The sequence below is a fragment of the Perissodus microlepis genome, chromosome 3, assembly GCF_051167445.1.
Source record: "Perissodus microlepis isolate ML-2025 ecotype Zambia chromosome 3, ASM5116744v1, whole genome shotgun sequence".
NCBI lineage: Eukaryota > Metazoa > Chordata > Actinopteri > Cichliformes > Cichlidae > Perissodus > Perissodus microlepis.
Genome location: NC_140463.1, coordinates 49,743,591 through 49,766,391, shown reverse-complemented (window position 1 = coordinate 49,766,391; position 22,801 = coordinate 49,743,591). Strand labels below are relative to the sequence as shown.

At 40.7% G+C, this 22,801-nt stretch overlaps 1 protein-coding gene and 1 pseudogene across 5 annotated transcripts; both read left to right on the top strand.

Moving 5' to 3' along the window:
• Positions 1-409: 409 nt before the first annotated feature.
• Positions 410-16,499, top strand: LOC146391761 (NACHT, LRR and PYD domains-containing protein 1a allele 5-like). Of its 5 annotated transcripts, none has more exons than XM_084916787.1 (14): positions 410-488; positions 6,616-6,747; positions 6,832-6,948; positions 7,714-7,815; positions 12,333-12,506; positions 12,697-12,737; positions 12,916-12,945; positions 13,089-13,168; positions 13,938-13,993; positions 14,126-14,340; positions 14,535-14,788; positions 15,231-15,350; positions 15,448-15,589; positions 15,733-16,499. In XM_084916787.1, the coding sequence occupies exons 2-14, from the start codon at positions 6,659-6,661 to the stop codon at positions 15,813-15,815; spliced, it is 1,503 nt and encodes a 500-aa protein (XP_084772913.1). In that variant the 5' UTR covers positions 410-488; positions 6,616-6,658; the 3' UTR covers positions 15,816-16,499. The 5 variants fall into 5 exon arrangements, with proteins under 5 accessions (XP_084772913.1, XP_084772909.1, XP_084772920.1 ...); XM_084916783.1 differs by having other exon boundaries at positions 12,916-12,984; XM_084916794.1 differs by lacking the exons at positions 410-488; positions 6,616-6,747 and having other exon boundaries at positions 6,931-6,948; positions 7,714-12,235; positions 12,916-12,984.
• A 1,808-nt stretch (positions 16,500-18,307) lies between these two features.
• Positions 18,308-22,495, top strand: LOC146391760 (uncharacterized; annotated as a pseudogene).
• The last annotated feature ends 306 nt before the right edge of the window (positions 22,496-22,801 follow it).

The window sequence follows — 22,801 nt, the reverse complement described above, 5'->3', positions numbered from 1 at the left end:
CTTCAGTTTGCAGCTGGACTATCACATAGCAGCTGGAGCAGTCTCACATGGAGGCCAGTCCACTGCTGCCACCTGTGGCCAAGTGCCATAGCCTACTACTAGATGAACTTGTGACACACATCTGCAGTAGAGGCTGAGTGGCTGCTCTCACACGTGGAGCATCCAAATCGACCCACAAACACGTTGAAAGATGCAATGCCATCAATGTGGATTGTCAAGACTGAGAGACCTCTTCCCTCTGACCCCTCCCCAAACCCTCAAACCCTCCTACCCACCTCAACATACAAACTCTGTGTGGCTTCACGTGTTCTTTTGATGTTTACATGATCGAAATAACTTGAACACAAACACAAACAAACAAAGAGGAAGACCGCACCGGAAGGAAAAACCTACAAGTCCCAGCATCCTCTGTGTTTAGGGAGCAGCAGTGAAAGTGAAAGTATTGAGCCTCCCAGAGCAGCAGGAGGAGGAAGGTGGAGCTGAGGCAGGTGAGTGTTTACATGAATATGTTTCTTCTTATGACATAAAATAATTCCAGCTGTTCGTGTCTGTGGGTGAAATGTGAGGCCGGTCGGCTCCTCTGAGCGCTGGTTTCCTGTAAGTAGAGAGGAAGTGAGTTTAGCTGAGCCTCCGTTTAGTGTGAGAGAGCAGGAGGAGAGTGAGAGCTGTGCTGAGGCAGGGTGAGTGTTAACACCGCTCTGACATTACTGTGTCTCTGTGGCGGGAACAACAGGCTCCGTCAGTGGAGGCAAAAATAATCAGACTTTGGTTTTTCAAAGGAAACAACTTTATGTCGGAAGTTCCCGCACGCTCATTGGATAACGATGTGTCAATCTCGAGCTATTAGCCAATGAGCGTGCGGATTCAAAGAAAGACCCGCCTTTATCACGGGACTTTAAAAACTACAATGGCGACAGAAACTCCGTGAGTGGAGTTCAGGGTGACGTTATGAAACTGTGACGTTTGAGCCACTTCCTGTTCTCAGTCCCAGCGTCCTGATCACCGAGGTTTCTGTTGCTCTGATATCTGATATTGATGATATTTCCATTTCATTTATTTATTTATTTCACACGTGGTTCAACAGTGTTTCGTTTCCTACATACAGATCCTCCTTCCCATTAATATAACACTGCACCCATGGGTGAAAAGGAGCAGGAAGAAGAATAAATTCTTGTCAGCACCTGCCCCGATCTGCAATGTAATTATTCTTACAGGGCGCCAACAACCCAAAAATCCCTCTAACTTTATGTAACAATGCAAAACTAAACAACAAATCAGGATAATCAGCAATTTACAAACTACTAAATGGGAATGAAGATTTTTCCTTCCACATTTATCCCAAATTACTTTCATTTTCTTCATATTGATTTATCCTTTTAAGTATGTAACACATTCTAAACAGGCTGTAGACATAAACATCAAACACAGCTGAAGCAGCTTTTGGATGGTTGGCTTCAAATGATCCGTCGGTTTGAAAAGTAAAAACAATTTAAAAAAGGTGAAGCTGATGCAGGGTGAGTGTTAACACCAGGACTTTAGAGGGAAGAAGAGTCACAGCTCAGCATGTTGTTGACGCGTTGTTGTTCAATCAGGGGAAGACATCTGAATCATTGCAGGGCTTACACAACTTTAATGAATTTACTCTGAGTACATGATATGCCATAATTATCTATGAATTTGTTATATGTTAACACATTTCCGTCATTGTCTAAAAGGTGTAAAACTGTCCAAATTCCATGATCCATCCAATCCTTATAAAAGATGGATTTTCTTTTATCGTATACATCTGTTGTTCCAAATCAAATTTGTATGTGGAGAAAAAATATGCTTGTATATCATTTTCCAGTACTGGAGAACCTGTTTGTGAAAATTGGATAATTTAATTTGGAAATTTCAAAGTCGGACTTCAATGTCGGACTTCAATTCGAAATTCAATGCCACCCAGCTTCTCCAAAATTACTTTGGGGAAATAAAACCAAATACTGTTTGAATTATTTATGAAAGATTGCAACCATTTGAGTTTGATGGAACCATCATTGCTCCAAAATCAATCGCATTCAAACCTACTTCTTCAAATGACTTCACTATATCTTTCTTCCTAACATAATGTTGCTTGTTTCTCCAAATGTAATTGAAATTAATTCAATTTATATTATTGATTAGTCTATTGGAAACATATAAACATTGTGATGGATAAATCAATCCAGAGATACCTTCTGTTTTAGTAAGCAAGACGCGTCCAAAGATGGAGAGGTGTCTTTGTAGCCAGCTGTTTAAAATCTTTTTAGTTAATAATTCACATTTTCTGATATTCAGGTACACACCAGAAGCCTTTGAGAAAAGTGAAATTTCATTCATGTTCTATAAAAACTGATGGATTCCTCGTCTAACATTAAAGCGTTTAGATGTTCCAAAAGGTAAAGAAACAGAACTATTGAAGTTCTGACTCAATAGTTCTGTTTCGTTACTGTTTCTGTTTCTTTAATAAAGAAATTAAATCTATGAAGTTTTTTTTACCAAAACCAAAATAGGGTAGATTTTTTAAAATAAAAGGATGTTCGACCGTATCAAATGCCTTATAAAAGTCTAAAAAAAGAATCACACCATCATCTTCAATTAAGTGATTAGAATCCAGTAGATCTAAAACCAATCTAATATTATTGGCCGTAGATTATCGATTAGTCTTTTATCTTTACCAGGTTTGGGAATAAGGGAGATAAGACCCTGTTTCATTGTCGTTGCTAATGTTTCATTACTAATGATTTCATTAATAGTTTTGAAGAAAAATTCTTTTATTTCTTTCCAGAAGAATTTATAAAAGATTGCAGTCAAGCCGTCCTGACCAGGAGCTTTGTCCATTTTCAGTTTGTTTAAGGCTTCATCTCAGTCATCCAGTGATATATCAGAATCACAAATTTCTCTGAATACAGAATCGATTTTTGGAGTATAAGGTTCAATCTGATCAAAAAAACTTAATGAATCAGTAATTAAATATTTTGAGGAGTATAAATTTGAGTAAAATTTATGTTTTTCTTCCGCTATAGTCTTATGATTTATGCATTCCTCCCCATTTATGATTAATGTATTAATAGATTTCTTTTCTTGCCTCCGTTTCTCCAAATTGTAGAAATATGAAGCACTTTTTCACCTTCTTCTATCCATTTTCTAATGTAAGCTCCATCAGCCTTTTTCTTGTATAGATCATCTAATTGAGCCTGTAAAGACAACAGGGATTTCTTATCAGCCTCTGACATAAAATGTCTATTACAATAGTTATTTATATTGTAAAGTAATTTACTTTCAAATTCCTTCTGTTGTCTACTTTTCATTTTTTAGTAAACGTAATTGAAAATTCTCTAACTTTAAATTAAAAAAATTCCCATCTATGTATGTAATTGCCAATTGTTACATTGTTGTAAATTTTATGGAGGAGCTCTTTAACTATCTTAACATACCCATCATCAATTAACAGATCTGCATTAAATTTCCAGTAATCTTTTTTAAATTGCGTTTTATTTTCAGGGTTAAGTTTAAAAGTAATAATACTGTGATCTGTCAACGGGGCTGCTGAGATGGAAACATGTGAAACATATCTATATAGTAAAGTCGACCCAACCACAGTATGGAACGCCAGGACTGCCATAATGAATTAATTAAATGCACCATTAAATAATAAATTAAATGTGACAATAATAAATTTAAATTTGAAATAATTAATTAAAAAAGGGAAATAAATAATTAAATAAATATTTTTTGACACATTTAATTAATTATTTATTTATTTCACATTTTAATTAATTATTGCCGCATTTAAATAATTATTTAATGGTGTATTTAATTAATTCATTTTGGCACAGTTGACTCCTTCAGGTCTCACCATAAATTTATTTTATCTGTCAACCTCACCCATCAAACCCAGGGGGCGGGGTTAACGCTGATCGAGTCAGAACCATTGCTTTGGCCTGGTGGCCATTGTTTTTAGAAGGCGTTACTGCACACCAACAACTGCCATGTGGAAACTAACAGAACTGAACTTTGAAAAACCCTGTTTGTGTCTCACCAAATACCGTTTTAATATTTTTTTAGCCAAGAATGTAGCGGTTTAATCTTCAGATGTCTGGTCGGTTTGTCAAGATACAGCTTCTTTGCAAAAGTGCTTCGATGATTTTGGAGATGTCTGCCCAGTCCAGTCTCACAGCAAAGCGTGGGACAGACCCGCTCGCCTCGCAAGCAATCGAGCTGTTATTACACCAACAAAGTGCAGGCCCCGGTACACAGCTGTAATAACCCCTGCTGTACACTGACTTCATTTACTGAGGTTATATTTATCGAGTTTTTATTTCCTGATGTTCTTATGTGTCATACGTGTTCCAGTCGCCAATTCTGAATTATAACTAACATTAAAAACATGTTTAAGGAGGAGAGAGAGCAAAAAAATTCGATTAACATCTGATGTTTGGGTTTTTGTTCAGTAATCAGCGTGACCTGATAAACGCATAAAAGAAATAACGTTGGTGTTTCCGTCATGTAGTAACTGTTAGGTTTAACTGTACAAAGGTGGTTCGACACTATGAAACACATACAGACTTCATGATGTTCGCCTCATTTTCTTATTGTGAATATTAATCATGAGGGTAAACGGCCCTGTACACCACGGAGCGAGGTCAGCATGTCCACGATATCTTCAGCTCTCTGAGTTAACCCATCAAACTAATCTAACGCTCATCTATGAATAATTCACGGGTGATATCAATATTATTTTACAGAAAATCATCCTTATTACTGCCAACTATTCCAGATACCATCAAATGTTAAAGGAAAATATCAGGATGAGTGTCTGTGAGCTGAGAAGGACATGAAGCGAGCAGTTTATCCCAGAGCTGAAGCTGCTCTGTGTGCAGAGATGAGCTCAGATTCCTGCTGTGATTGATCAACAGTCACAGAAATGTAGACTTGTAGTTATTACTGCAGTATGGTCACAGCAGACACTGATAAACATGTATTATGAGGATGGATGATCAAGTTTCTCACTCTCTCCTTTAAATCTCAGTTTTTTTCTTCTTCACAGTTTATCTGTTAATTTATTAATGAATAACACTGAAAGAGTTTCTGTTATATTTCCCCTTGAACATCACCTTATTAGGGCGGCATTAGGAAATAGCCCCCCTCCAAAGAATGAATAAATGAATGATGATATAATAAAATGATTAAAAAGCAGAGCTCAGAGTGGTAGGATGGTCAAACATGGATCCACGGGTGGTTCAACTGCATTTGGTGACGTGACTAAAGCAAATCTTTCAAATAATCCCACCATCAACGGGATGTTGTCTCCTTTACTACGGTTACTTTACTTGGTCACCGTGTGAATTTCTTTGAAATGAACCAAATTCTTTTATTTGTTGGTTGTTGCATATTTAACCTCTACAGTCAGGAAAGGAGGAGATGAGGCCTCAACAATGTTGGGTTGTAGCTGTGGTTCAGGTTAGAGTGAGTGTCCATGGAATAAATGTAAGTCAGTGAACTGGAAACATGACTTTGTTCAAACTTTGTTTTCCTTTTTATAATGAGTCTAATCAAAGGTGGACAGAAGTATCTCCACTTTGACTTTTCTGTGTCACCATCAGAGCTTCTGCACAGTGTGTTTCTGGGGCAGATAACATTGCAGCATTATGGAGACGTTATGGAGACAAAAAGAAAAGCATCTGGATTTCTTTAAGTTAAACTTAAAGAAATCCAGACGCTTTTCTTGGACTGTTGGTTTCAGTGTTTAGTCTCATTCACACACTCCCTCAGACTCTTCACACACACTGATTTGCTGACATAAACACACTCCTGTGCGCTTTCTTGGCTTCACACACTCACTGAGGACCATCTACAGACTGTGAGCTCCGTCTTCTTTGTCTTTGGAGCCGAACTCTGACAAAGTTAGGAACAAAACTTTCTCCAGCGTGTGAACTTTCCTCCTAGACTCAGTCTGAGCAGTCAGACCACATATTTCTAAAGCAGCACATGAAGGTGTGGCTCACACACACACACAGGTGAAGGAAACAGCTGCAGTATTAAAAACTGCTTCACTGTCTACAAATATATGAACTGAATGTTTCTTTCAGGCTGTAAAAACCTTATTTATCCTCCATTACAGTCCTGCATTCAGAGTATTACTTCTGTTATATTAGTACATGTATTTTATTCTGATGAACACATGAAACTCTGAGCTGGATTGAATCCATTGAATCAGAGTCCAGGACTCAGACTAAACACACTGAATGTGTCCTGAGCTCGGCCGCTGTTCCACAGTAACTGCTGTCAGAGTCACTGTTACTGAGTTAGCTTAGCTAGCAGAGCAGCTAGCAGTTAGAGTATGAACTCTGTAAGCAGTCAGCTCGGTCCTGGACATTGTTACTGACATAAAGCTGCTCTCTGCAGCCATGTTTGACCTGCTGCTTTGTAGGACTACAGTAATGGAGGATTTGGAGGCTGAACTCGGCTCTGTGACACTTTTTGTAGTGAACTGATGAAAGCTGCATCTCAGATGGATGTTAGTCCAACACATCAGACACGACCTCTGCAGCTCTCAGTTGATGTGCACATGAATGATTTGTGTTTCCTCTGCAGGTGAAGGTAGAAAGTGTGTGTGAGCTGATGTGAATTGAGCAGCATGGATCAGTGTGAGGACAGAGAGGAGGGAGTCCCTCCCTCTAAAACCACTCTGTGTGGGGAACATGAGAGCCAGACCAAAGCTCAGAGGTGAGATGACCATCTCTAACTGTCCATGACTCTTCTCCATGTCACAGCTCAGCACTCACATCACTGCTCCATCATTATTCACAGGGACCAACATGGACCTGATCCTGATTCAGACTCTGATTCAGATTCCAGCTCTGTGTCCTTCAAGAGTTGCCGGTCTAGAACTTCCCCCATTGATTTTAAAGTCTCTGCTGCAGAGAGGTGAGCTGTTAGTAACATGAACTCTCTGATTTAAATGATTTTGATGTTTCCTGGTTTCTAAAATGCATCTCTGTAGCAGAGCAGTGTCTCCAAGGACACACAGGCTCAGCTGTAACTGTCAGTTTATCTGGTTTTAAGACACATTTGGACTCAATTGGCTGTTTTTAACTATTTATTTTTAATCAGAGGTGTAAATTTAGACCTCACACATCTGGATCCTAAACTATGATAGAAACAGCTGCTAGCAGTGGGTAGTTTGACTTTGATACGCTGCTCTAGAAAGCAAACAAAGGTTTGTGCAGCTCCTCTTCAGAAAAGTGTTCAGGGAGCAGCTGCTGTATTAGACAAAGGCTCGTCGTGTGAGCCCAGATGTGTGTAACAGCTGGATGAAGGAGAACCATCACAGTCACATCTCCATCCCGCCTTTATTAATGAACTTCCTGTTGCTTGCAGATGACAGGAACACAAAGTGTTTGTGCCACGTGATGCTGCAGGATTTGTTAACGTGTCCATGATGGTAACATCTCCTCGTCTAACTGCAAACACATGAGCGCTCCTAACGGCAGCTATCACAGCCACACAGGCAGACTGTGTCTCACTGTTGCATTCAGGGACATTTGTTTTCCTGTAAAAAGCTGAACTCTAATCTAAGAGGACTGTTACTGACAGGAAACAGCTGCATTATCTGCAGTCTGTGTGATCACAGCTGCTTCAATCACTTCATCAGAGAATTGATCATTGAATAAAACATGTTTGTGTCTGCAGAGGTCAGAGGTCACAGTCTGCAGGATCCAGCTGTCCGTCTGTGAGGAGTGACTGGTCCAAACATCAACCTCCACACTTCAGTGCTGAACCTGGACCAATGAGGTCAGAGACCTGTGATGACTCCTTTACATGTTTGTGTTTTCCTGGATAAATATGACCAAAGATTCATTAAAAAGATAAAAAATATTAGACTTTGTCCTGTAGCGCTGTGTGGCAGGCAGGATTGGACCCAAACACAACAGGATGAAGTCAAAGAGGCAGCTTTATTTCAGCTGTGAACATGCAAACAGCAGAAATAAGAAAACATAACTGTAGGTTTGCAGTGAATGAAGCCTCAGCTCGACGCTCCACTTTGTCCCTCTTTTCCTTCTCCAAACAGCCACATCAGGAGTCTTTGATGGAGTTTTAAAATATTTAATTGCAAATGTCCAAAGATGGGTTCAGGATACCTGAATCCACAATTATTAAAGCTAAAATAGTTCACAGGGTTTGGACTTTGTTAGGTGACGAGAGAACATCAAAGTGTTTTTTATCTTCAAACAGTATTTTTATCACTTCAGTTGCTCTCACAGCCCTGTTTGTTATTTTACCAGAGCTCTTATGTTTCACTCAGTGCTCCCACCAAACACCTTGGAGGACACATTAGTGTGATTTAGATTTCATTGGTGTAAACACCAGTCACACAAGCTAACCCATGGAGGCAGCAGCAGGCTTTGTGTTTGGTAAAGTCTGTTGGCTTAAACTAAGAGAGTTTAGCTTGTTAGCACAAAGAGCTGTCAGCTAAAGCCCCGAATGCACTTTGAATACAGATGAACTGAGAAAAACACTTTAAATACAGCAAACAGTCAAACTGACAACATGTTTTTCTGCTGATCATCCACAGCAGTACATTTAGCATTCATGCTAGCAGCAGGCTATGACTGTCCACTGAGCACCAACACAGGTAGGAGTGAGCAGTGATGAAGCAGGACTGTGGGCAAGTTTGAGCTACAATCCTATTGGCTTCTCAGCTTCTCCAAAGAAAAGGCGAAAAATTCTTGGTGTTGAGAAGATGTGAGTTGGTCTTGTTGTCGTGGGGCTGGAAGGATGCTGGCAGTGAGAGGCTTTTCATACAGTGTTCAGTAACAGAATGAGAAGAAAGCCACTGCACATGAAACAAGGTGCTCGTAGTGTTTGTTTACTGTGTTTGTGCCACAATGTCAGATCAGTTGTAGATTCACATGCAGACTTGTCCAGTGAAACCAATGCAAGTACTGCAGTACAGAGCAAAGACTAAGCAAGCCAGGAGAGCTCTCCAACTTTCTGAAAGTATCAGGATATTTGAGTGATAAGAAAAAGTGGATCGTGCAACAATGTCCCTCAGCACACAAAACAATCAAAGCAGAATAAATATAATGTTTTAGAAAGGCCGATCAAACACTTACAGGGACCTGAAGAGAGAGAACCAACAAAATGTCATGGCTAAGAGAGGAACTCAAGCACAGACTGAGTTCTGACAAACAAAAAGGTGACAGTTTATTTACCAAAGGGGTGAACCACAGTGCTCTATATATGTACAGTAAGTTGGGGAGGGGGTCCAGGGCTCCAGGGAAAAGAGGGAAGGGAGTCCACACTCACTCCTCTTCAGTCACTCTTGTCCTGCTCTCCACTCACACAGCCACACACGGGAGTCACAGGTAAGCGTCTGTAACCAGGTCCGGGGAAATATATACTCAAATATACACAAAGTTAACCCAACTGGTGAATTTAGAGAGAGATTTCTTAGCAAGGAGCTGAGATCATGAAGACAGGAGGGTCAATAACTTAGTGAAACTTAAAAGAGTGTGTTTAATATATAAAGTCTTACACTCCCTTGCTCCACCACCACTAAAGCAGTTCATTAGGCATAAAGAAAGCTCAGACAGGACCACTCGAGCTACAATCCGAGGAGACTTGTTTATACCCCACAGACGGACAGCATTTGGGCAGAACGTCCTCTCTGTCAAGGGAGGCCATCTGTGGAACAGTCTTCCTCAACCCATTAGAGAATGCTCTACACTCAATTTGTTTAAGGCAAAGGTTAAAAACTGGTTATGGACAAATCAAGTATGTGATCATGTATGAGTTGTATAGTTTTAATGTTTTATTTGGGAACAGAATGGTGTGTATGTGTAAGTTTGGTGATGGAGTTTTTATTATGAATGAATGATGATTTTTTATGAATTATTATGTCTATTTTTTATGCTTAAGGACAACAGATGGAAATTAGCCCTTGGCTATAATCTGGTATGCTTACATTTATGTAATTTTTTTTTACATTTATGTTCATTAACATGCACTGTCCTAAATAAATAAATAAATGTCCCAGCAACGAACTGCTCCATGCCGCAGCGTTAAATGGTTACCAGTAAGCCCAGGTGAATCAGCAACAGGTGGTGTAATCATCATAACTGTGTGGACCAAGAGCGAGAGGCCATTACAAGCTCCACCCAGGCAGGCAAAACGCTAGCAGGAGAGAGCAAAACATAAACAAAACCTGAAAAGCCATCATGAGCCAGCCAGAGAGACACAGAGTTTCATACTAGAAGAGAAACCTGCTCATCTTCATCATGTTTGTTTAAATAGAGAAAATCAGAAGTCTCTGTGTGTCAGACCACGGCTCTACACGGACACTTCTAAGCTGCTTCAGAGTGAACTGAGCCAGATAATCTGCACACAGCAGCTGTAAAACAGTGAAAGTCATAGCTGTCTCTCTCTGATGGAAAGCTTTTATTGTGAAGTCAGGAAGTCTGCAGGAAGTGTTGAGTTTGTATTCATCACTCAATGTTTAATGAGACAGGCAGACAGGAAGAGCAGCTCATTAGTAGGGATGGGTATCGTTTAGGTTTTATCCGATACCAGTACCAAACCGGTACTTTTGAAATGGTGCCGGTGCTTAAACGGTGCTCAAACCGGTGCTTAAAATCCTGTTACCTATTTAATATTACCTTATTGTTAGGGCTGTTTTTGTTGTGCATCTGCACTTTATTGTTGTCAATGTTTACGCATGGGACAGTGTCAAACGTAATTTCAATTCCTTTGTATGGCAAGTACATTTGAAGAAATTGACAAATAAAGTTTCTATTCTATTCTATTCTATTCTATTAAAGAATGGCTGGAAGCAGTGCTTAAACAATGGAAAAAACACTAACTTTGTCCAAAAACCTCTCATGTTTAATTGTTTTCCACTTTTTCTTTGGTCATTTTAGCCTTTTTTGCCAGGGTGAAGGGAGTATCTGCCATCAAACAAGAAGACAGCCACATGTAGCTATGATGGTGTTTGCTAGTTCACCTTACATGCATTAATGTAATAACGTGGTTAGCCTACTCAACGTAAAGTATATACAAACAACATTAAGCTACTCATGCAGAGAAGAACGGCTGCTGCTGCATCATCATCCGTCATCATTTCTGCTACACTGGCAGGGCTAGGGGCCAGGACTCTCCTCTTTGGGTTCTTGGGGGATGTTGCTAACTCCGGGTCCGATAACAGGCAACCCACCCGCAGTAGATGCGCTCGGTGTGAGGTCTCGCAGCAAGCTATCAAATACGGTGCATTTTTTGGCTTTAAAAAAAACGCTATACGACGCCAGGTGTTTCATCGGATTTGAGGTGTTACTTCCTTTGACAGTATCACCTTAAAGCACTTGTTGCAGGCTGCTGAGTTTGCATCTTTTTCTGTGAAGTCAGACTTTTGACCGCTTCGCCTTGGGCATTTTTAATCTGTAGCTCTGCTCTAAAAGAACGTACGTACCTGGGCCCGCCTACTATCCTCGGAAACGTAAAGTGATTGGCTAGAATCCAAAGTGTATGACGTCTCAGGGAAAAAAAAGCACCGAAATGTGCGCTGCTTTTCGGTCTGGTTACTACCGTTTATGTCAGAACCGGTATCCATCCCTACTGAGTGCCATAGGACACTTAACCTTTGTTTCCATATGCTGGGAACTTCCTGTTGTTCCAAGGAGGACTGGAAAATGTGTGAAAATCTCACAGTCAGTTCCTCACAGCACACTTCAATCATTTCCCTCCCATAGCATCAGGACCAGGGCTTTTTCTCTCTTTGGTCCCACTAAGAGATTTCCACACAAACACCTCATCAGTGGGACTCTCAGAGCTACCAGCCCTTTGCTACAATCACAAAGCTCTTTATTGAAATCAATGATATCAAAGCTGGAATCAAATGAGTCCAAGTCTTCTGCTGATTCAGCATCACATTCATCTTTGCTCCTTGTTCTGCATCCCCACCATGGACTTCATTCCTTTCCAAGCCAGCCTTGAGTGTCCTTTATTCAGCTCATCCTCTGCTTTACTTTTACACCTGATTTTAGCTGCTTTATCTCTCTTTAAACAAGTTTCTGTGCCTCAATCTTTTTCTTCTCTCCCTCATAACAAGACAGCTTCTTCTGCCTGAGAACATGTTGGAGTGATTTACTAATCCAGGGCTGCTTATTGGGGAAAATACTTCCTGTTTTCAAAGTAATCCCCATTTTTCCCAGAAAGAAATGTAAGTAGAAATCAGATGATGAACAGATGATGAAACACTGAATGATTTCAAGCTCACACTTTGTCTAATAAACTTACATCTTTCATTCTTTATACAGATTGATGAACTGTAATTTGTCAGAGATCAGCTGTGATTATCTGGCAGCAGCACTGAAGTCCAACCCCTCCCATCTGAGAGAGCTGGACCTTTACGACAACAAGCTGCAGGATTCAGGAGTGAAGCATCTGTGTGGTTTCCTGGAGAGTCCAGGATGTGGACTTGAAACTCTGAGGTCAGTCAGCATGTTTTAGTTGTGCTGAGATGAATATGATGTGAACGTTGTGCTGACACTAAACTGCAGACATCAGGCTGATATTATACTGATCCACACTGAGGATCTTCATGGTAAAGTCTGTTTTCTTCTTCTCTGGCTAGGCTTAGTACACCATTAATCAGTTGTGTTTTATCGTTGCTCTCTGCAGGGTTGATGACAAGACTTTTAAATCTTCCATAGACAAAACCAGTGAGTACTGAGACTCTGTGTCACATTCATCACTATTTCATCAACAGCATATCACATGAAAGCTCGTTTGTGCTTATTTCATTCTGCAAAAATCTATAAATTATCGGGTTTTTTAAGGATGTGTTTTTAGGTACTGGGTTTGGTCAAAATATTTTAATACTTTTTAAAATCTTTTTAGTGAGTGAGAAGGCTGCAGCTGAAGAAGATGGTGGGTCCTTAAGGAAGAAAGAGAAATCCCTCACAGACAGTTTGTATTTGATCAGAAAACCACTAAAAAACTAATATGATTGTAAACAGCACCAGTTAGAGTTCCAGGAAATCCTGAATTATTTGATGTTTGTCTCTCATCAGGTGACTCTGAGGTCAGACTGAATCCAGACTCATTAGACACACAGCTTGATTTGTCTAAGGATGACATAAAGCACATTAAGGTGAGAGAAAAGCATGTGGATCTGACTGTCTTGTGATACAAAAAAAGAGGCCTTCAGCACAGAAATTGTGTCAGGTGTGTTAAAGCACAGGGCAGACAACCAGTCAGGTTTAAGATTCTGTGTCATTGTCAGTATGTTACTCGCAGTTTTGAAAGTGTGTACAGATAACACCTGATGTGTACTCTGTGTGCCTAGGGGCACACGCCACTAGCTGTGTGGTCCAGCTATGTTTCTACCCTCGCCTATGGCCACGAGCTGTAGGTAGTGACTGAAAGAACAAGGTTGCGAATACAAGCGGCGGAAATGAGCTTCCTCCGAAGGGTGGCTGGCCTCTGCCTTAGAGATAGGGTGAGAGGTTTGGCCATCCGGGAGGGGCTCAGAGTAGAGCCGCTGCTCCTCCACATCGAAAGGAGCCAGCAGAGGTGGTTTGGGCGTCTGACAAGGATGCCTTCTGGGCGCATCATGGGTGAGGTGTTTGGGCATGTCCCACCGGGAGGAGGCCCCGGGGCAGACCCAGGACTCGCTGGAGAGATTATATCTCTTGCCTGGCCTGGGAACGCCTCGGTGTTCCCCCGGATAAGCTGGAGGAGGTGGCTGGGGAGAGGGAGGTCTGGGCTTCTCTGCTTAGGCTGCTACCCCTGCGGCCCTGGATAAAGCAGAAGAAAATGGATGGATGATGGATGGATGGGTGTACTCTGTATAGTTTGTTCACTGTTTACTTGTTTATTGCTGCTTTAAACAGCTGATGTATTTCCTCTCTGAATTCCAGCCTCCATCAAGCTTCACCCCTCAAGTACAAACTGAATCCACACACATCTCCTACAGGTGCTTCTAATTTCACATTAGGTTGATAACATGTATGTAATGATGTGACAAGACACGTGATACAGCTGGAGGTGATCAGACCTCAGCTCATACAGGCTGGTTGGAGTGCTTCACCCCTTCTGTGTCCTACAGGTTCAGGTGTCCTGGTCCAGGTGTGTTCCAGTGTACTCTGACCAGACTAGTGTTTGTTATGGCTCAGGAGACGGAGCTGTTGTACAGGACTGTCCAATGGGATGAGAGCCTCCTTCAATCAGCTGGAAAAACAGCTGCAGGGCTGCTGTTTAACATCACGTGCTCTGAGGATGCAGTCTGGGAGCTCCACCTGCCACACTGTGAAACAAAGGAGGGTGAGCACTGTGCTGTGAACCATCTGTGTTACTGTGTGGTGCTCAGCTAATATGAACTGTTCTTTATCATACAAATAACCACAATGCAGTTTATTTATAACAAAAAAGGATGGAGGTGAACTTGTTTGCAGGAGATGTAATCCTCAGATAAGTAAATCTGAACTCTCAGAATGAAAAGCTCTTTCCTTTCACAGCGCTGTGTGTTGATGGCCTGCTGTCTGTTGCCCACATCTCTGATGATGGGATGAGCATCTTGGAGCCGCTGGAGATCACTGCCACCCATGTGGTTGTGAAGGTTCCTCACCTCTCTGGGTGGGGCGTCATCTGGGATGATTTTAAGCGGCTCCTGAACATAACAGTAAATGGCCAAGTTCTGCTGTTCTTCCAACCTTCAGAACCTGCAAGAATCAACGTGTTTCTACTCCAGGAAAATATCCCATTGTCAGAGGTAAATAGTTTCATCATCTTCACTCCGTGGTCCTCTCAGAATCCAAATGATTCTCAGCAGCTTTCTGATAATAAACTAAAGTTATGTACAGGTTTACTGGTCACTCCTCTCTGATTACCTGAGACAAAGAGTCAGGCTCCATTTAACTTTTCTTACCCACATTGTTGACCAATCACTGCTCTTCTTTATTCACTCCCAGTAATGACCCTAAGCTGTGAACATTTGATGTTTGTGACCCATAATGTCAGATCTGACACTTCACTGACAAAAATAAAATCATGGAGCTTTTTTTTTTCTCTGTGCAAAGCTATTCTATCTCAAGAATGATTGTTTTTGATTCATACTGACGCATGATATTCTGCACCTGATATGTTTAAATGAGCTCTACAGGTAAATAGACTTATTAACGTTACCAGCATAATAAACTGTCCTGTCACTGCAGGTGGCTGCCCAACAACACGATGGTGCTAAATACATCCAGACCCCTGCTGACTGTCTTTTCAGCTTCAGGCAAAGGTACAGTGTCCACTGTGACCCTGAGAGCAGGATAATACAGCCGAAGGTGAGTCAGCAGTTAGAAACTATATGCTGCTGAAATGAAATGAAAGTCCTGGATAACCCACTCGTCATGAAAATGGCACCTTTCTGTTGTTGTTTAGCAAACACAGTTTCGCTCAAAGTCTGGCCCAAATTACCATCCAACATTTCAAGTTTTCCTGAGTACAAATTCAGGGTTTGTGACTCTGATAGTCAAAGACCAAGAAGGGAATGAAATCTGGAAATCATCTGTTTGTCTGCCAGGTAAGATTCCTGCCAAATACCAGCAGAAATTACCCTACAAACTTTTTATTTTATATTTTATAAAACTTCAACTGAAATCATACTTCTCTTTTCATCCTCAGTTCAGAGTGCTGTTAAATGTCTATCTGTCTTTGTTCCTTCAGCACCAAGAACAGAAACCTTAATGAGAAATGTCCCAGCTGAGTCCGGAGTCCCGGCAGACGAGAGGCTGCTCACAGTTTATTGACAGAGTGTCTGAACCTGTTTTAAACAAACTTCTGGATAAACTCCTGGAGCAGCGTGTTATCAGTGATCAGGAGATGGAATCAGTCAGATCACAGCAGAGCAGAGCAGATAAAGCACGAGACGTTATTGACACAGTGCGACGAAAAGGAAGTATAGCCACCTCACTTCTGATCGATGCTCTCTGTGAGGAGGATCCATGCCTTTTCACAGAGCTGAACTTAATGTGAATGAACACAGATTTCTAATAAATCTCAAAGACCACTGACAGTGTCATTATTGTGATCTTCATGTGTTGGAAACTGGACTTTAGTTCTTATTAAAACCTGGACTCTGACTAGAAGCTGAGCAGGACATTGGATGGACTGAAGCAGAGTCTGGGACCTCAGTAAGTCTCTGGGCTGCTCATTGTTAGTGCACAAACCAGGAAATATGTGAAGCTCCAACCTGTAGATGCTGAACCACATCTACAGGTTGAAGAGCAACACCTCAAGTTATCTGTGACCGGCATCTGTTTCCAACAATTTAACTGAAGCTGTTTTTACCTTTAATGCTGGAATAACATATTGAATCACATGATCAGTGTTTACAATCTGATTACTGAGGTTCTCGTCTGTGCTAGCTTCTGCTTTGAGCAGCATTTTGTGTTTCTGCCTGTATAAATAAAGTTTTGCTGTTTGCTTTCTTATGCTGGAGTTTGAATTCATGTTTTTAAACAGTTTGAGCTTCCTGTTCGTGTAACCCGTTCATGTGTTACGCCCGTCATTGCGTTGTGTTCTGGCGTGAAAGTAAGAGGCAGGAGACAGCACTTGGGTCTTTGGCTCTTTACTGCACATCTGCAACACAGAAATAAGTGTCTGATCTGTGTGTGTCACGCGACTGCCAGTACACCTCTTCAATACAATTCAATAACCAGGACCCAATATTCTAGTGCTTATAGTTCAAACATTATACATCAGTACAATTATATTAATAACCAGCATCCAACAGGCAATACAACACTGTACTTATAAAAACAATGAATGAAAGACTGCATCTCCAAAACATAAGAACATCTCCATACCTGCAACACAGAAATAAGTGTCTGATCTGTGTGTGTCACGCGCCTGCCAGTACACCTCTCCTGACGAAGGAAAAAAAGAGTGCACGCTGTTAAAAAAACTGCAGCGAATATGCTCACAAGCCTCTAGCGATCAGGCTAACTTAGCATGCTAGCATTTCAGCTGCGTTCTCGGCTAAAACTCATTAAAAACGTATATTAGCAAACTCTGTCCTCCACAAAACTTATCCCGAACGAGTCTCTTAGCGACAAACAAAAACGCGGCGGTTCGGCTGTATTCACATTGCAGCTTGGGGTCTGAACAAACTTTAATTAGCTGAGAGCAACGTGGCAGTGACTTATCTCCGGCCATGCTGAAAGGAGCTATGACCGGGGCACACATGCACGCGCCTACGTCACCACGCAGCGCGCGCACACACGAACGTACACAGACTCAGATCACATAGGTAGGAGATTAAGATGCAAAATGACATATTTAATTAAAAAAAGGGTGTTTTGGGTGAAATTCAAAAGTATTTAACACATATGTTACATTCGTCTGATTGACTTGATTTGCGTCTTATATCTGAATCATGTCGTCATGAGACTGTCAATGTATCTTAAACATACTGCTTCACAAACACTGTTGTGACAGTGATGTACACTGTCTCGTTGGTATATATGTATGATTTCTATACAGTTTACACCAGATGACCACTTAAGGACATCTCCTGGTTTCATCTTCATGTTTCCCTCTCACCACATATCCAACCCGATATCATGACCAGCAGCTTTTACAGCTGTGGCTCCAACAAACATCAGTGGATACTGAAATATATTAAATAAATTCTAACAACAGCTGATCAAAACGCTTAAACGCTGCTGTTGTTCATCGTGACATCTGCTTGTTTCCTCTTTTTGGCGCAAAGTGGGTGATAAACAAACAAGACCGACAGGACTCGCGACAGAAAAGCTGATCAGCTGATCATTGATCAGTTTCATGATTGAAGTGGCAACAGGAGAGGGAGGGGGAGAGGAGGAGAGAAGAGGCAGCTGTGCAGCAAAGACAGAATAACTCCAGCTTTGTGTCAAATGCCCAGTATGCCCGATGGCCAGTCCAGCTGTGAGGTCAGCTGGTGGGTAACAGGCATCTTTGAAAATGTTAGAGCACTTTTGCAAATATGTGATGTCCTGACAGCAACAATCTATCCTGAAAATATCTTTTTTTTTGTGACCCAGAAAGAAATATGTATATTTCAAACTCTGCGTTCCTCCACCACTGCCTCAGTTTGAGTTGTGGATTAAATGCATTCTGGGATATTTGCCTGGGCTTAGCTACAGTAGCTAGCAAGCTGATTGGAGACCAAAACAGCCAATCAGAATTTTTGCATCCAAGTCTGTGATTGGTTGGTTTTGTGGCACTCTTATAACGGTGTACAGAAGCTGCCTCCGTTATCATGGCTACTCAGCAACGGAACTCAAAAGTCTGGGAGCATTTTGACAAAACTAAAGAAAAGAAGGTCCAATGCAAAATCTGCAAAATGGAACTTGCCTTCCATGACAGTATGACGGCGATGCACGAGCATCTGAAAAGGAAGCACGTCGTGGTACAGTCGTCTCGGTAAGCTAATTGGCTAGTTAGCTGCTAACATTAGCGTAAACAGTGAGCTACTTATTATTAGTGCTGTCAGCGTTAATCTCATTAATATGACGTTAACTCCATAATTGCATTATTGCGGCAAATCCCCGTTAGTGAGCCCCGTGCAGCCCTCGCACAGCATTATCGAGCTAACAGCATTATTTGCCGCGTTAACGTCGTATTGACGAGATTAACGCTGAGAGCACTACTTATTATTACTTATATTGATAGCTGTAAACATTACGTTACAGGACTGCTAAAAAAATATGTTCATCTTTAATGGACGACTTTGTCACCAAGCCAACAACATGTAAACCTCGGCAAGCAGATATCCTGACTGAATCAATCTTGAACATGTTGGTGACGGACATGAGACTCCTGTCTATGGTTGATGATCAAGCAGTTCAACCCAGATTACCATGATAACTACCTACCAGGCCGATCCCACTTCACCAAATTGATGGAAAAGAAATATGATGCTACCTTTAAGAAGGTTGGTCTCTCTTTCTCTCCACTCTCTCACACCACAAACACAAAATAGCCATTTGTATTAGAATTTAATACATTTCATGATGAAATAATATTAAGAGCTTGCTGACTGAGCAACCAATAAATTCATCTTGGTTAAAGCATGTACAGTAGTGGAAAGTTGTTTTTTTTTTTTTTTTTTTTAATGATATGTTGAATGTTTATTGTTTAACATGCGTAACTGTATTTGATGTAACTGAATTATTCAATTGGTAAATTTAAATCTTGATGCATAAACTGACAAGCATTATTAATAATGAAAAAATATACTGTAATATATTTCCCTAATGCTTACTATTGTTCCAAATCATCTCATATCTTTAGGTAAAGCAGACCCTTGGTGGTGTCAAAGTTTTTTCACCCTGACTGCTGATATCTACATGACAGTGGTTCCAATATGGTGGCAGCAATGCGACTGCTTGAAGAAAAACATGGATGGGCCTCTATCCGCTGTGCTGGACACACACTCCAGCTCATAGTCAATACTGCTCTCAAAGAAACCACCATCAGCAGAGCACTAGGTGCAGCTAGTGGAGCACTTTAAGAGAAGCGAGCTGGCTAGTACAAGGCTAAAAATGAAACAGGAGCAAATGAATGTGAAGAAAAATACACTGATCCAAGATGTCAGTTAGGGCTGCCACAAACGATTATTTTGATAGTTGACTAGTCACCGATTATTTTTTTGATTAGTCGACTAATCAGATCATCATCCATTGGACGTAAAACGTACAGCTTATTGCACCAGCAGCATCTGCTCTTATATAACTATCATTAGCTTACAGCTTTAAGTGTTTAAGGTCTGTGCTAACTAAAAATAAAGACAAGATGATAGTTTATTAAATTTTTATTGAAATTTGCAGATTGTTTTGGTGAAGTTTAATAAACTCAGCCGTCTGCTCCTTGCTATCTAAAATACATCGGAGTATATTCTCGAGCATCTCACACTTCTGATAATCAGCTGTCTGCTTGACGTTTATTCCGCTGTGCAAAAACTTTAATCTCAGCCAAACAGATTTACTCAGGAACAAATAAAATACTAAAAAAAAGCCAAACAAAATAATTTTTAAGTTATCTAAGTGACTTATATTTCATGTTTAACCTGAGTAGCGAAAGACGGCGGTGGGTTTGAAAACAATTTGCCGGGAGTCCGGTGTTCTCAACGGCTCTAGTGTGCCTTGAACCACGGCAGCTATCGAGCTGGTGGGTAACAGACGTCTCCGAAAACATCGGAGCGCTTTTGAAAATATGTGGTGTCTTAACCCTTTAAGACCTACCATAGAACCAAGTCCGCCAGAGCTTATATTATATTTTTACATGCTGTGGTGCCATTTTTGGGCGATTTCAAGTTGATATACATCAATACAACCATTATAGCCCAAATTTTAATAATATGTATGCATTAAGTGCAAATCAAAGGACATTCAGAGTGTTTTGCACTTCTCCTTACTTTAATTTAAATTGAATTAATGTTTCACATCCAGTTTTTCTTTAAAAACTGCACAGCCTTAAGATGAAATGTCTGTAAATTTGAAGTATCTATCTGGATTATCTTTCTTATTGCTACTCACAAATATTTCTTCTTACAAATATTTCTTGTACCTGAGTGATAAGCCTTAACATCGGTGTTGTTTTATGGCAGTAATTGAATCATTTACTCTAACTTGTTATCTTTATGTTTGTCAGAGCTGATTCACCGATGGAGGAGTTTGTGGACGATGAGAACCAGCAGCAAATGCTGACACTGGCAGAGGTAAGTCCCTTTAACCAGGCAGGAGCTGGACCCAAAATGCAGGCACTCAGACTTGAGGGATGAACTCAAAATCACAGCTTTATTGGCTGGCAGGGGAAAACAAGCATACATAGCAAACTAAAATATTTAGATTAATGTAGTCTTTGTTTTGGTATTCATAAGGTTTAACTGATTTCAATCAGATTTAATGATTTAATACAAGCAGTTTTTATGTCCTAGTCATCATCTAAATGTAGTTATGTCTCTCTCACCACTTATTTAAGTCAAAGCTGTGAAATAACTGCCTGAACTTGTTCCAAAATGGCTGCTGAGCTCACAGAGATTACGTCTACATATGCTGACATCCGTATTTGAGGCTTTGTGACATGCTCTGTTTTCTTTGACTTTACATTTCTGGCTTTTGTTTGCAGTCCAACCATTACTTTTGTTATGTTATAACCTGCTGACACTAGAAGAACACATGCTAGTGTACTCATGTGTGATAGAGAGTAATAGACTTGAATGAAATTTGCCAAGGAGGAAAACATTAAAGCCGAAAACATTTTCTTTATCAGCCTTTACTCTAGAATTCATACACTAATTATGTCTACCAAAGCATTCCCCAATTTAGGGTTTTGCTAGTTTATCTCAATTTCCCTTTGCCCTTTGTTTTGTAGTGTTTTGTGCAGCCCAAAATAAAAGCTTGATTTTATTTTATCTTCTCACTCCATCTCCGTTTCCTGCATTTGTGTCCACACTTTCTCATCTCCACACCATCTGCCTCAGCAGACGTGACTATGTTTTAGATTGTTGTCACTCTGTCTCTTTCTTCTTTCTCTTTAAAACCAGAACAACCCAGAAAGACTTCATGAGGAGGTTGGGGTAGATTTTTTTGAAGAACAGCTTGATCTTCCCAGCCAACATGGAGGAAAAGTCTGCCTCTTTGACCAGTGTGGGAAAAGATTCAGGAGTTTATCACATTTGAAGCGTCACCAGCGTATCCACACTGCGGAAAAACCCTACTCCTGCAATGAGTGTGACAAGCGCTTCAGTCAGTCATCAGACCTGAAAATTCATCAGCGTATCCACACTGGGGAAAAGCCCTATGCCTGCAATGAGTGTGGAAAAAGCTTCAGTAGATCATCAGACCTGAAGGTTCATCAGCGTATCCACACTGGGGAAAAGCCCTATGCCTGCAATGAGTGTGGAAAAAGCTTCAGTAGATCATCAGACCTGAAGGTTCATCAGCATATCCACACTGGAGAAAGGCCCTATGCCTGCAATGAGTGTGGAAAAAGCTTCAGTCAGTCATAAAGTCTGACGGTCCATCAGCGTATCCACACGGGAGAAAAGCCCTATGCCTGCAATGAATGTGGAAAGAGCTTCAGTCATCTATATAGTCTGAAGGTACATCAGCATAACCACACTGAAGACAAGCCCCACTCCTGTGATCAGTGTGGGAAGGGTTTCAGTGTGTCATCACATCTGAAGAGGCATAAGCGTATCCACACAGGAGAGAAGCCGTACTATTGTGATGAGTGTGACAAGGGATTCAGTCAGTCATCACATCTGAAGCGTCATCAGCGAATCCACACTGGAGAGAAACCGTACATCTGTCAAAAGTGTAGGAGGCGTTTCAGGCACTCATCCACTTTCAAACGTCACAAGAATACATGTAGACGCATCCCCCGAACCTAAATGAGCATTTCCACAAATGTTTGTTAAAATATTTCACAAAACTATTAAAGTCTTATCCAAGCATATTAAAATGTTCTAATTCTAATTTCATTTTAAAATAAAAGCCATTGACAGAGAATGTTTCAGCGCTTACAGAGGGTGTATTTAACCAAATCTGGTTTGTTCAGAAAATTTAAACCAGTTGCTCGAACAGAATACAAAATACATCACAACCACATAAACGTAACTGCCAAAAGCTAGATTTCCAAACTATTAACATCAAACTTCAGTGACCTCAAATAATGGGTAAAATCAACAAAAAAAGAAATAATTACAGCATTGCAATGTGTTTTGCTCTCTCATAACTCTTTCCAGATG